This window comes from Cajanus cajan, chromosome 8 (genome assembly GCF_000230855.2).
Source record: "Cajanus cajan strain Asha chromosome 8, NIPB_CcT2T_4, whole genome shotgun sequence".
NCBI lineage: Eukaryota > Viridiplantae > Streptophyta > Magnoliopsida > Fabales > Fabaceae > Cajanus > Cajanus cajan.
In genome coordinates, this window is record NC_138524.1 from 7402568 (window position 1) to 7417627 (window position 15060).

At 33.2% G+C, this 15060-nt stretch overlaps 1 protein-coding gene across 2 annotated transcripts; it reads left to right on the plus strand.

Moving 5' to 3' along the window:
• The first annotated feature begins 917 nt into the window (after positions 1-917).
• LOC109798997 (ethylene-responsive transcription factor RAP2-7) lies at positions 918-5022 on the plus strand. Of its 2 annotated transcripts, XM_020359462.3 has the most exons (10): positions 918-1900; positions 2060-2085; positions 2218-2248; positions 2375-2462; positions 2547-2692; positions 2929-2973; positions 3094-3197; positions 3282-3406; positions 3789-3902; positions 4545-5022. In XM_020359462.3, exons 1-10 carry the CDS (start codon positions 1386-1388, stop codon positions 4818-4820), a joined length of 1470 nt encoding a protein of 489 aa, XP_020215051.1. In that variant the 5' UTR covers positions 918-1385; the 3' UTR covers positions 4821-5022. The 2 variants fall into 2 exon arrangements, with proteins under 2 accessions (XP_020215051.1, XP_020215052.1); XM_020359463.3 differs by lacking the exon at positions 2929-2973.
• The last annotated feature ends 10038 nt before the right edge of the window (positions 5023-15060 follow it).

Consider the following 15060-nt stretch of genomic DNA (forward strand, 5'->3'; position numbering starts at 1 on the left):
TAGCATTCACTTATATACTAGTAGCTTAGTATCGTTGGAGTTGGATTTTGTGAGAAACTCTAAATAAATCTGACAAGTTTGAACAAGTTCACGGTTCATTATAATTTCTTAGCCGATAAATTTGCATCCGTATTGATAAGGAAAATCATATTTATAACATTTATAACGAGAATTGTTTATAAATCATTCTCAACCACTTTAAATGAGTTTTATTGTGTTTACTTATAAATAATTTATATTATATTTTTATAAATTTTTATTCTAATAAAAATTATTTATAAGCCCCACTACTTTTTTACCATTTTTTGATACTTCATACTACACTTTTTACAAAATCTGTGTACACTTTTATCTTGGATCAACATCAACCAATCAAACCTCTCCATTTTAAATTTTAGAGTGCTAAGCACCGTTGCTTCTTCAAGCAACAAAGCTAAAATTTTTAGAACTTATCTTATCGCATATGCTAACTCTGGAGATTTCTTATAAATATTATTGCTTAAAAATAAGATACACAACAAGTATCCTTCACGGGAGGTGCTCTTAGTACACTAGATTATATAATAAATTATTTAATTAAGAGAAAGTAAATAAATAATAATAATGTTGTATATGTATCACTCAATTGATAGTAATTATTTAGAATATTAATTGCATATTCTTTTCACTTCAATCATTCCCCTTACGCTAGCCATTTGACAATAATCTAGTAGTTAGTTTAGCCATAAATCCAAATCAAGAAAAACTCAACTAAGTCGATAGTTTCCTTCAACGAGACGGTGACCTTGGCACAGAGAGAGAAACTAAGAAAGAGCAACGAAAAATATCTATTCCCTTTTGCAATATCGGTGACCGGTAACCGAACCAACAAGTCGCATTATGAGAGAGAAAATGTTTATATATTCCTTCCCTCTTAAAACGGGTCGCAGTGAAAGAAAGAAAGTGTTTCTGGCACTTCACTTTTCATCTCTCTCTTCCATGGAATCCACAAGTCGGCGACGCTTTCACTCTCTCCGGCGACGATGAACTCATCGCCGGCGAAATGAGCTCGCGTCGATTCCTTCTCACTCCTTGTTCCGTGAGTTCCTTCTTCTCACTCCTTCTCCGTTTTCCGGTCGCCGGAAAATTTATCCGGCGTCACTCGTACTGAACAAAACGACGTCGCGAATCTGTTTTCTTCTCCGTTTCGTTTTCCACTTGTCTCTCTGTGACTCTTACATTACTTCTCTCGTTCGGTTGTTCTCGATCGGATCCATTTCGCGGACGGAAAATCTTCGCCGGCGAAGTTAGTTATACAAGCTTTAGCTAACGTTAGTTGACCTAAGAAATTATAAAATAGAAAACGGAATCTAAGAGTTAGTTCGGTTCAGTTACAGAACGGTTAAATGAAAAAAATAAGCGCGATGTTAGATCTTAATCTCAATGTGGACTGGACCGAGTCGACTCAGAACGTCGACTCGGCGGTGTCGTTTGAGAAGTTTCAAGAAGGTTTGAGGCACCAAATGGCGGAGTCAGGGACTTCGAATTCCTCGGTGGTGAATGCGGACGGTTCCAGCAACGGCGGCGGAGACGAGGACTCGTGCTCCACGCGCGCCGATGACCTGTACACCTTCAATTTTGATATCCTCAAGGCGAACGACGTCGTAACGAGGGAGCTCTTTCCGGTGAGCGGTGGGGGAACTAAAGGAGAGTCCGATACGCCGTCGCTTTCGGCGAGGAATGGCTTGGTGGATCTCTCGTTCGATCGCGAGGGAGGGAACGGTGCGATGAAGGTGGTTCAGCCTCAGGTTCAGCCTCAGCAACCGGCGAAGAAGAGTAGGAGAGGACCGAGGTCTCGAAGCTCGCAATACAGAGGGGTTACCTTTTACAGAAGGACGGGAAGATGGGAATCGCATATCTGGTTCGTGAATTTTTCTAGTGTCGCTTTGGTTTTGTTTTAGTTGCGTTTTCCATTTTAGGTCTTGCGGGGAAGGGAATATTTGTTTGTGTGGAGTTTGATTGGTTGAATTGCAACTGACTTTTGTTTTTTGGTCGTATTTTTTGTAATTATTTGGTGTAGGGATTGCGGGAAACAAGTCTATTTGGGTATGGATTTTTAATTTATGAATTTCTATGTTTATTTTTTTTTTGGTGCATGGTTTTTGTACTATTTTCGATCGTATTCTATGGTTTACTATTTTAAGCATCTTTTGACGGAATTGGTGTTTGAGTTTGTAGGTGGATTTGACACGGCTCATGCTGCTGCTAGGTAGAGCTTTGGTCTTATTTTCATTTTCTTTGTCGTAATTTTGGTTTTAAGAAACGGTCCTTCATTTTGATTTTTGAAGATTTGAGTCGTGTTATTTTATTATTGACTTGGAGTTTCTAAATGTAGAGCCTATGATCGAGCTGCAATTAAGTTCAGGGGAGTTGATGCTGATATCAATTTCAATCTGAGTGATTATGAGGATGATCTTAAACAGGTTAGGAGGCTCAAGCATTTGGTGGATATGGAACTAGATGGTGTATCTGATTTGTTTTTTCACCGTTTTCTTACTGATGGGCAGATGAAGAATTTGTCCAAGGAGGAATTTGTACATATACTGCGTCGCCAAAGTACTGGTTTCTCGAGAGGAAGTTCTAAATACCGAGGAGTAACGCTTCACAAATGTGGCCGGTGGGAAGCTCGAATGGGACAATTCCTTGGCAAAAAGTGAGGACATGTTTTTATTTATCAACTTAATTAGTGATGTACTATGATTATATGAGATGTTATAAATTCAAATACCTGTTGGCCTGCCAAGCGAATTGGTTCCAGCTTAGTTCTCGATGCATCTTTTGGCTTTTTCCATGTTTGGAGAAGCATTTCTAAGATAGTAAGATGCATGTTTTCAACGAAGCGATTGGCAAAGGTATTTTCGTTATAGAGATTGCAATGCTTCCATGCAGGTATATATATCTTGGCTTATTCGACAGCGAAGTAGAAGCTGCAAGGTCCTAAATCCTAATGTTTCATGAATTAAATTCTAACTGCATTGAATTTATTACCCTGAATTATCAAGCTCATTAAGTTCCATCCAACATGTATCTCCCATTTGATTTTCTGGAAATCAGGGCTTATGACAAGGCAGCTATCAAATGCAACGGAAGGGAAGCAGTGACCAACTTTGAGCCAAGTACTTATGAAGGAGAGATGAAATCCGCAGCCATTAATGAAGGTAGTACTTAATAGAAAATATCTTCTTCTATTTTTAATTTCCAAGTGATTTTCTGAATGGCAAATGTTCTTTTTTTCAACACAGGTGGTAGTCAGAATCTTGATCTCAATTTGGGCATAGCAACCCCAGGACCTGGTCCCAAAGAAAATTGGGGCCAACTTCAGGTCCCCTCCGTCCCTTACAACATGCATAGCGGAAGAAGTTCAATGGTATAATTGAAGTTACATCTTCATTTATTTTAACTTTATTCTAAATTATGTGCAATGAAGGTGGGTAGCACTTTTTATGCTCTCAAAATACCCATTCAATTCAATTTAACACCTATGACCATAGAGACGTGGATTGACGTTGAAAGTGTATTGGAAAGTGGGAAATAAGTAAAAAAAACAACACTATTTATTATTTTGATAAAACTATTCATATCATGATGTTGAGGATATGTTTGTCTGGATGCAAAGCTTTTGTAGCCATCGTGGGTTCACCTTGTAACTAATTACAACCTGTTTTCCTTTGACGGCATTGGTATTGTTTTTATTAAATCTAGATGTCCTATTGAGTGATCGTAATTGACATGGTTTTCTTTATTTGCAGATGCAAACCAATGTTAATTCTGGAATTGGTAATCCATCTTTGAAACGGCTGGTTGTAAATGAAGATCGTCCTTCTGTATGGAATTCCATGTGTCCTAATTTCTTTCCCAATGAGGTAATCCATTTGGTGTTGCTCTCTTGTTCTTTATTGAGTGCAACATTTAAAAACTGCAGAATTATTTCCTAGCTAGTGTCTTCGATTTCATTGGAATACTGAATAATGCTTGACTTTTAAATGTGGTGCTTTACAGCAAAAGTTGATTTTTTATGTTCAGGGATTTACTAGTTAACTTAAATAGGATTTTGGCGTAATTTTTGTATTGGAAAGTCAAGGGAATTGTAGGTATTATGTTATATATAGTTGATATTTGCTCCATGGTATTCAATTTTTAACAAAATGAATTGGTCCAGAATGTGTCTCAAAAGCATTACTTGGAAGTTCGAACGGTCAACATTTGTGATAATGCATGGTCTCTTTTTGTTTTTGTTTGGTCGGTAATGCATGATCATTATATGAATAAAATAAGACAAATATGGCGCATGGCTCGAGTTTTAAAACAAAGCCCATCAAAGCATTGTGATAATATTTTCACTGAAAGTTCCGCGACATACATTATATTTTTGTGGCCTATCTAAAGGTTCTGGGTGGTGTAACGTTTGTTCACTGAACTCCGCGTGTAAACAATTATATGATTGCATGCATTTTTTTAATTAAACGATTCTGTAAGACTGTTAAAGATTGCTAATTATCTAGCAGGAAAGAGCAGAGAGAATCAGCATTGATCCTTCAAAAGGACTCCCCAATTGGGCGTGGCAAACACATGGCCAGGCCAATGCTACCCCAGTACCAACGTTCTCTGCTGCAGCATCATCAGGATTCTCAATTTCAGCTAACTTTCCATCGACTGCCATCTTTCCAACAAGATCTATGAATTCAGTTCCCCAGAGTCTTTGTTTTACTTCATCCAGCACCCCTAGCAGCAATGCATCTGAATATTATTACCAGGTTAAGACCCCGCAGGCACCACCATAGCTGATCTTGTACTACAGATTATAGGCAAACCATAAAAAGTGTTTGCATTCAATTTTTTTTTGTTGGTATAATTCAGTAACTGATTGGTGTATACCGAGATTTGACACCTGATTGCTACCTCTTGCTTAAACTAATAATGCCCCATGTTTCGGTGAATCATGTTTGAAGCAAATGATGTTTTTAGTGCACTATAGCACATCGATGTTGCTGTTTTCCTCTAATTTGTTGGCAGTATCCACATTGCACACCAATCTTGAGATATATTGTGCATCCCATAAATGGGAGAAACGAAAGAGTATTTTATATTCTCCGTTGTAGGACTCGACCCGATTTGACAAACATTAATTGTAAAAAACAACGCTGAATATTTCCCATGGGATTTGGGATCTCTTCACCTAGTATATGAAAGAAGGTAGACAAGGCAAAGAAGTTAGATAGGTTTGCACCAGTACTACTTGCTGCCGTTTCCAGAATATATAGCTGCTAAATCACATATGGCGACACTAATGTTGCTGTTCTTTTATCCGGGAGAACGAAACAGCTCCAAAGGAAAAGAAATGGTTAAAATGGATAAACACTTTACTTTAAATAGGATACTCCATATTTTATTTTTTTATTTTTTTGATAACACGATTTCTTTTTCATAACCTACATAATGGCAATTAATTTCGTTATTGGGTGATGGTGATGCTTACCGATCCATCATATCAAAATGAAAAGGAGGGGAAGAAAATTTGAACTCATTGATGATTAGTGAGCCACCCTGCAACTATGTAGCCATGAGAATCGGCCTCGTCCAATGTCAATGCCAATAGGTGGCAAAACTCATATTACACTTGTCATGTTACTAGGTTGTAGCAGTGCAGTTTCATTCAAAACTGATAGCAACTAGCAATTACATAAGTGGAGCTAGCCAAATCTAAGGAATTGGATGTCACTGTTCACATTCATATGCCGTATCTGTTTTGTTGTACATTTGTAACCTAAGAAAAACATTCAGTGAATGAGTGTTATTCCGGGCCTACGGGTACAGGTGTTCAAATGTTTGAGGAGAGGGATAATGGGGAATGTTAGGTTTCGACCCCGCAAAACTGAGCTAAGCCGTGGGAGGCAGTCCATTAGGCAACAGTTATTGTGTGTTTATGAGGTGGTGGACCAACCCTTAAAAGCTTACCACGGTACTCCATTCAGACACCAGAGAATAGAGGTCCTTTTGATCAATTTTCCCAAATAAGCCTAGACAGTCCTAGCTAGAGAGTTCAAACCAAAAAGGGCAGAAAAAAAAACTCTTTAAAGCATCATTGCTCGTTACTGTCCATCCCGGTTGCTGGTTTTGCATATCATCTTATGACAAATTTTGTCAACTTAAGATGATTAATGTCATAAAAAAAAAAAGATAAAAACAAAAATTAGTGATGTAAAACAAGTTGTGAGAATCTAAAATTAGTCATTCAATCTAAACTTTTTTTTTTTTGGAAGGTAATATTATTTTGGGGTAATATGATAGAAATCGATAATGTATATAATTTATCTCTATTTCATTCCCTTAAGTAATATGGCTGTAATAAATTTAGCCTCTATATGCCTTATCCGGGTAAACAATTGCCTCTCTATATATTATTTTAGAATTATTCTCAGTGCCAAAAATCTTTGCTCACAAAAATTTAATGCAAACAAGCTGTCAAATGTTTTTTTTTTTTTTTACATCAACAGAATCGTATTTTTTTTCCACTAAAACAATAATTTAAATATAATAAAAAAGTTTATTATAAATATTTTCTGCATCAAATAAAATAAAATTTCTAATTAAGAAATGAACTATCAAATTACACGTGGTCAAATGTTAATATACACAATGTTGAGTTGATTTCAAAGATGCGTAATTTGTTTGGGGGAATATAAAAGGTCAACGGATAAAATATGATTTATGGTCATTCATATGTGAAGGGATAGGTTCTCGTTGTGGGCATCTATCTGAATGGTGACCATATTCTACCATTCTCCCACTTCTCCATTCTCTATGCTGCTGGTAAACTAAGCTAATAAAACATGTCATTTTCATGAATGACAAATTCAATTGGCACCACAAGTGTATTATTTTTTTGTTCATTTAAAACAATTTATTTGATAGTGGTGAGTAAATTGTAATATTTAGATGAGATTCTTATCCTCATCTTCCTTCCCTCTGTTTTTTTTTCCTGTACTGGTGCATAGTAGAGATTTTTTTTTTTAATTTTTAATATTTTAAATTATTTCAAAAAATTAATTTATTCATGAAATTATTTTAAATTTAAATATATTATTTTATTAATTATAAATTTTAAACTTTAATTAATATTAATTTTAATAAGATATAATAAGTTATAGTTTTAATTAATTTTAAATGACCAAATGTTTTAAACTTAATTATTTGTAATTCTTGTGATTAATTATAGTTATAATAGTTAATATTCCCTTCTATAAATATTGGCACCAATATAGTCACATACACATAACACAACTCTCCTTTATATGTTTTTTTTCTCTTATTGTATGTTTCCTCTTTTCTGGGTTAAGAAATTGTTAGTTCAATATCTTTAGTCTAATACCGGAAAGATCTTGTTATATCTAAAGAACTTGCATTACGGGTCTCCTCAGAAGTTCAGATTAGTTAGTGCTCTCAATATTCATGAACAACATTTTTGAGTGGATAAGTTGAGATATATAGTCAATAAATTCCTAATAATATAAATATATGAACAAAAATATAAGAATAACATATCGAAAGAAAAATATAATGTTAAAATAATAAAACATTGAGAAGAATATAAACCCAATTCAATGTTTTTTTATTTATAAAATAATTCATGTAAATTTGAAATTTATCCACAAAAAAAAAAATAGTTTAGATTTTTTTTGTGTGCTTAAATTTATTAAAATAGTTTTTTATACCCTTTTGGTCGAAACTGACCTGATCTTGGTCCAAAGATGGTGATCAATTGGATAGTTGTTAAGCTTCTTCATACTTGCATAGTTAAAGCTTGGTCTTCATCCCTCAATAGTTCCTAGTTCATTAACAATTTGGGACTGACTCATTTATCTCGACACCTTTCTTAGGATCATATAGAATATTTGTGATTCATCTCCAAATATTTAAAAAACATAATACACTCACATTATATATAGACAACTAGATTTTATTTTTGAATATTTCAGACTTTAACTATCGCTAAATTTCTAGAAGAGGTCCTTTGTACCAGAACATATTCTATTAATAATTAATGATAAAACACATGCATTTGTTTATCACCTTTTATGTGTGAATATAAGACATTTTTTAGTTAAGAATTATAAACTAATTTTGAGATATTACAATTCATTTAAGAAATTAATATTTCCAAGCAAATGTTTATATATATATATATATATGCTTGAAAATAAAAGTTATTATATTAATATTTTTGTTGTATAATGTGAAGAATAAAGTTAAAATCTAATATTACATATAAAATATTTAAACCTCTTATTAGTTCGAATATGATGATTATCACATCATATTAGTGTATGTGAAGATTTATCACTATAAAAAAAATCAGCTTTAATCCGTATGTTTTGATATTCATATATGTTTGTTATATTATTCCTAAGTAGTCATAAAGATATTTTTTTCTTCTTCTAAATCTTATAAAAAATATAAAATTAATGAAAAATGTTAAATGATAAAAAAACTAAATAAGAAATATTTAAGCTTAAAATAAAAAATGCTTTTGTTACTTATGTAATTTTCTCCTCTTGTTTAAAATTATTTTCTTTAATTTAATTTTATATTAGAAAATATGATTCTCATTATAGATTATTTTCATAATTAATAATAAACTTTTATTACACTTTCTTCCTTCTTATAATACATAATTTTCTCATATTTATTTAAAAACTTAAGATATTTGGATTTATGAAGTTGTATAATATACACTATTGAAGTCAAATTTTATTTTATTTTTGAATATGACCATATTATTAGAATAAAGTATCTATTACTTTTGTCACTAACTAACTTTTATACAAAAATTTAACTGATTACTTTTGGTGAGATTGTTTCTTTATACTTTCATTTTTTTTTTTCATCCTCAAAATTCGAATCTATAATCTTGTTTATGGAATTTAAGCTCACTTCTACTTCAACAAACCATGGCCACATGTTTTTAATATGCATTATTGAAGTCAAATTTTTATTTAGTAACAACAACAATATTTTTTTTTCATCCTCAAAATTCTAATCTATAATCTTGTTTGTGGAATTTAAGCTCACTTCTACTTCAACAAACCATGGCCACATATTTTTAATATGCATTATTAAAGTCGAATTTTTATTTAGAAACAAGAACAATATATTTTAGAAAACTGTACTCAAATTCTATATCGTGTATTAAAAATCCAGATAAAAGTAAACTACACTACATATAGTAATCGTCAAATCGGCACACTTTTTAGTAACTACCTAAAAAAGAAAAACACTTTAAATAGTTTTTGTTCTTACCCTGCTCTCATCATGCAAAGCTAATTATTGGAGATACTATTACAAATATATATATATATATATATATATATATATATATATATATATATATATATATACATGCAATGTGCATAAATGTGGACCTCTTCATTAAAAAAATTTAAAATGTGTGGCTCCGAGGAAGACAGCCAGAATGGGTTAGGAATAGAAGGACCACATGTGTGTGGTGGGTATTTGTTTCGACATATTTGTTTGACTGCAACTCAGTCTTATAATTGTTCCTATTGATGGGGGACACTTACTTGGTACTATCATTTAGGCAGTCACCTTTAAGCATGGCCAAGTGCGAGGACCCCCCAAAAATACTCAATCCAATGCTGTGAAGAGAGGAGACAGTGTTTCAGTACCTCTATTAAGGTCACCACCTCCCGGTAGGCATGTCACTACTCACTATTAGTCATCATAAATAATCATGTCCTCTCTTCTTATCAGCAACTATAATTTAAGATTCCTATACATCAAAGAGAATAATAAAGTACAAAATTTAATTTAAGTATAATTAGTATTATTCTTTAATTATAATTGAAGTTTTATTTCGATGTAGTATGTTTAAATATATATATCAATGATATCTAAATTAAATGTAAGTGTATAATACTAAGATAAAACTCAAATTTTCATTGAAAAATAACATCAACAATACACAAGAAACTATACCTAAGTTTTGTCAATATTTATTATAAGTGAGAAAAAATAGATTTTTTTTTCTTAAATATAAGTAAATTTTAACTATTTTTACCTCATTTAATGATGTTATACAAGTAGCAAAAAAAATAATGATTTTACTCTTATTAAGAAAGTTATTTATCTTACCGGGATAATATTTATTAATATATATACTAGTATAATATTTATTAATTTTGTTAATGACTAATTTTCGTAAGAAAATTTGAATGATCATTTTTAATGAAGTCTTTCTTTTTTATTATAATTTTTTAATTCTCAAGACTTAAACTTGAAATCTTACTTAAGAAAATTAAATTCAATTATACTCAAACTAACAAATTGTTAGGAACAAGAGTATTTATTAAAATATTTAAATTTTTAATATGGAATATCTCTTAATTAAGAATAAGACTGTCTATTAAAGTATTTAATTTTAAAAAAAATTATTCTTTTTGATATATGTTTTTTCTATTTATAAGGACGATCGAATATATCAAGCATTTATTTCTTAAACAAGTAAAAGTACTTTTAAAAACATATTAAATTCTCAATTTTTTTGGTAAAAAAATTATTTTTTAACAGCTTTGTTATGAAGTTGTAAAAATGATATTAATATGTCAAAATGAATTAAACATGCGAGAAAAAAAAATCAGCAACTAATTTGCATGTGTATGTTAGTTGAGTGTTATTATTTTTAATATATTTATATGAATTTAATTATAATGTATTGATAATGTAAATATTCATAAATTGTTACATAGGAAAAGATTATTATTTTATAATAATTATTTTTAAATGGATATCTAGTTTTTAGAATAAATTTTAACATATTTTTATATAAAAGGTTTAAATTAGGCATATAAAGTGAGAGCCAAAAATCAATACAAATCCATATAAAAAAATATAGAGAGAAATTATATTTGATATCATGTTCTAATTAATATAAGTAAAGGAATTTAATCAAATGTGTCACTCTTGTAGAACTACTTAAACTTAGTTAATTGTGAGACCCCTTTTTCCCTTTTACTTTCTTCCCCGTAAACTCTCCCTCTCTTTTCTCTTCCTCACTCACTCAAAAAACTCTCTTTCTCACTTCTCATCTTCTCTCATCTTCTTTGTGGTGACCTTGGTAGTTGTAAGTGCTGATTGTGGTGTTGGAAGCTAGTGAAAGTCTCCTTCTCCGTTCTAAATTCTCCGCTCGTTCTTCTTCTCCATTTCTCTTCTCCTCTGCTGTCCCGAAGCTCGGATCCTTGCACCGAGGTAAGGGAAGCTAGTTTTCTTGATGGCTGGATGCAAATGAGTGTAGCAACTCATGGATAGTTTGATGTTGAATGATTTTGGCTGAGATTGATGGCTGTTTTGGTGAAAATAAGTTTTCGGGATGTTGGAGGAAAAATTTTGGTTTTTCTTGTTTGATGATTGCATGTGTGAAAAGATTATATTTTTGAACTCTTGGATGAAAATGTGAACTTTTGGCTGGTTTGCATGTGCTGGTTGAGTAGATTTTTGCAGGTTTTGGGAAAATTTTTCAAACTTGGTGGGTTGCTGCTGAGCCTCGCGTTGAGCGCCGTTCTTCGCGCCGGGCGCGAGACCACCTGGAGGCTCCTTTTAGGCAAGCTCGTCGGACGCAAAGATGTGTGCGCCTGGCGAGCTTGAGAAGGTGAGCCTCTGGATGGCCCACGCCGAGCGTGACATGGATCGCGCCGAGCGCGCTGGCAGTATGTGACATGTTTTGGGGTTATTGTTCCACGCTGAGCGCGACCCTCTTCGCGCTGAGCGTGGGGGACTCCTTGGGAGTCTCTGCCATGGGGGCGTTGGGCGCAATTTGAATTGCGCTGGGTGCGAGACCCTGGGAGGTCTCTGCCTTCCCCGCACTGGGCGCAGGTTAGGGCACGCCAGGCGCGCGAGACTCCTTAGAGTCTCTGCCTGGGCATGCGCTGGGCGCAATTTTGTATTGCGCCAGGCGCGTAAGAGCCTTGGGCTCTCTGGCTGATCACGCCGGGCGCGGGCACTCTTGTGTTGGGCGCGTTGACCACTGGTACTCCCTGGTTGCGCCACGCCGGGTGCGACTATGAGTACGTTGGGCGCGTAGGATGATGATGATTCATATGCTGATAGTTGTTATATTTTGCTGAAATTGTTAATAGATGTATATTGTCGTGTTGAGTTGAGCTGTTATTGATGATTTTAATGCTGAATTATGATATTGTTGTACTATAGAATGTTGAGCTGAGTTGTGAGTAGTAAGCTGTGTTGAATACTACTTAGCTGTGTTGTATGCTGAGTTGGCGTGCTGTGTTGTGAGCTGTGTTAGCTAGGCTGTGAGCTGTTTGGCTGTGTTGTATATTGCTGAGTTGTATGTTGGTTATGGCCACTATTGTGGTGCTGTTATAGCCGCTATGTCGGTGTCATTATAGCCACTATTGTGGTGTTGTTATAGCCGCTAAGACGGTGTTGTTATTGCCGCTATGCGGTGTTGTTATAGTCACTAGAGTGATGTTGTTATTGCTGCTATGCAGTGTTGATATTGTCGCTTTACGGTGCTGATATTGCTAAATGTTGTGGTGTAGTATAAGCTGGTTGTTGCGCTGATAGCTGTAGCTGTTTATCATTCATATTGTTATATATGTATGTTGATTTGTTTTCACTAGCTTACCCTTTGTTATTTTCATGTAGTTTGGACTGCAATGATCATACTATGTATGGGAGTAGAGCAGGGATAGGTTGGTGGCTGGTGGTGAGTCTGCAGCTGGCAGACGGAGCTGATATATTAGGATGTTTTGTTGTTTTAGTTGCTTGGTGTGGTAGCATTTGTTGTATTTTGTACATTTTAACTCTATCCAGACTTGGACCTTGTATATGTATATATTCTAGACCCTATATGTATACACTTGTTCCTTTTTGTGTGGTATTTCTAGTGTGTTGTGCGGTGTGTAGTGACCAGCTGAGTTGTTACATTAATAATATTAATGTTGTACTAATAATGTACTACTTCTTTTCTTTATTATAAGAAAAAAATAAATTACTTTTATGCATATCAAAAAAGTTAGTTATTTACATTAAATTTTACTAGTTTCATAATATTCTTTCTAAATTATTCTAATCATAAATGTCAAAAGAAATAGTACAATTAAAAGGTCATATATTGAAAAGGAGAATATTTTTTTTAAAAAATATTATTAAATAAAATGAAAGTAGTTAAAATTTATTTATATTTAAAAAATATTTTTTTTACTTATAATATAGACAAGATGGAGGATGAAACATGATTTGTTTATATTCGTTTTATTTGTGCGAACTACATCTATGGAACAACTCATCTTTGTCTAATGCTTCATGTTAGTTAGGCTTACATTAATTTTCTAAGTACCATTACTTCGACAAGCAACTGTATCAACACATGAGATTGCTTCATGACAAAATTGAGGCAAGCAACATAATTAATTCTAAGCAATATGAACACTCTCGGTGTCAAACTTAAGACCTTCAATCAGTGAAAACAATTCATTTAAAAGTAAAAAAGAAAACATTTATTATTATTATTATTATATATATATATATCAAGAAACAAATATTATAAAACACTCATCAAAAACGACAAATGGTTTGAAAAGATATCAAAATATAAGAAATAAATTAATTAATAAAAGAAAAATTTAAGAACAATAGAAAAATTAGATGCAATTAGTTGAAATTATAAATTTAGAGAGAGAAAAACTCAACTCAACAACATATATATAATATGAATTATATGTAAGTATTTTATAAGTTGCTTTTATCTCTTTATTCCGGTACAAAAAACTCATTAGAGAAGATTTAAATATTATCCATGATCAGAGCATTTAAAGAGTATATAACCTATCTTCCTTCAAGACTAGAGGTCTCTAATTATACCAAAGTTATCATTTATGAGTTTCATAATTTTTTTAATTTTCACCCTAAAATCTAGGAATGATTGATATTATGTTTTGACATTCAATCTATGCATTAATGATGTTGATCCTCATATCAAATCTCTCGACTCAATAAATATTTGACCACCCCTAAATTTGATTTGCTAACTTGAGCATTCTACAATGGAGAGGCTTCTTAGAATATTTTTTAAACAATACACTTGCATCCTAGCCTTAAATAAAGATTGTAGGCAACACTCTCCTTGTTTTGTCAATTAGTTGAGACCTTTCAAAATATTTTTGAGATAATACACTTGTTCCCCAACCTTAAGCACGAGATGTAACACCCCTCAGATTTGATCTCTTAGTGACTCTACTTCATGGCACTTCACACAATAATACTTCACATAACTTCTCATTAGTCAAAACTCTTCACCAGTCTGAACTCTCCATGGGTAACCTTTTTTGAGATGTCTGTCTATTTTGAGGATCAATGAATGACCCCACAAACCAACATAAGACTTTTCAACGTACTTTGTCCTCACTCGCACACTTTATAAGAAACTTTCTAGAAGGTCACCCATCCGTAAATTACTTCATGTCATGAAGTTCTTATGGGATAAGTTACCAAAAAGTAGATGCATCTTGTTAGTATAGGTAGTACAAATTAATTCCTTTAAGACATCCTTAACTCTACAACCTCATACTTGTACAATCTCTAGATCTCTCTTATTTTGGTGTGTCTAGGCTGTTGCGCAAGGTGCTTAAAGGTTGTAGATGACCTTCTCCTTATTTTGTCAATTAGTTGAGACCTCTTAAAATATTCTCAAGATAATACACTTGTTCCCCAAGCTTAACCCTCAATTGTTTGTGCATGGTGGCCAGTTGAAAGTCAATCCTAATCACATCTTTTCAAGTCAAATGCATGGTGGTTGGTGGCAACCAATCCAACCTACATCTTTCCAAGACCAATGCGTGGTGGTTAGTGATGACCAATTTAATCCATGTCTTTCCGAGACAAATGCATGGTGGTTGATGGTGACCAACCTGATCCACGTCTTTTCAAGACAAATGTATGGTGGTTAGTGTTGACCAATTTGACTCATATCTTTCTGAGATGAATGCA

Bases quoted from the DNA above. Each gene is read 5' to 3' on its own strand.
- LOC109798997 (XM_020359462.3), top strand. From the start codon at position 1,386: ATGAAAAAAATAAGCGCGATGTTAGATCTTAATCTCAATGTGGACTGG. The intron at 2,086-2,217 runs GTATGGATTTTT...TTGAGTTTGTAG, and splicing joins CGGGAAACAAGTCTATTTGG to GTGGATTTGACACGGCTCAT. The intron at 3,903-4,544 runs GTAATCCATTTG...ATTATCTAGCAG, and splicing joins CTAATTTCTTTCCCAATGAG to GAAAGAGCAGAGAGAATCAG.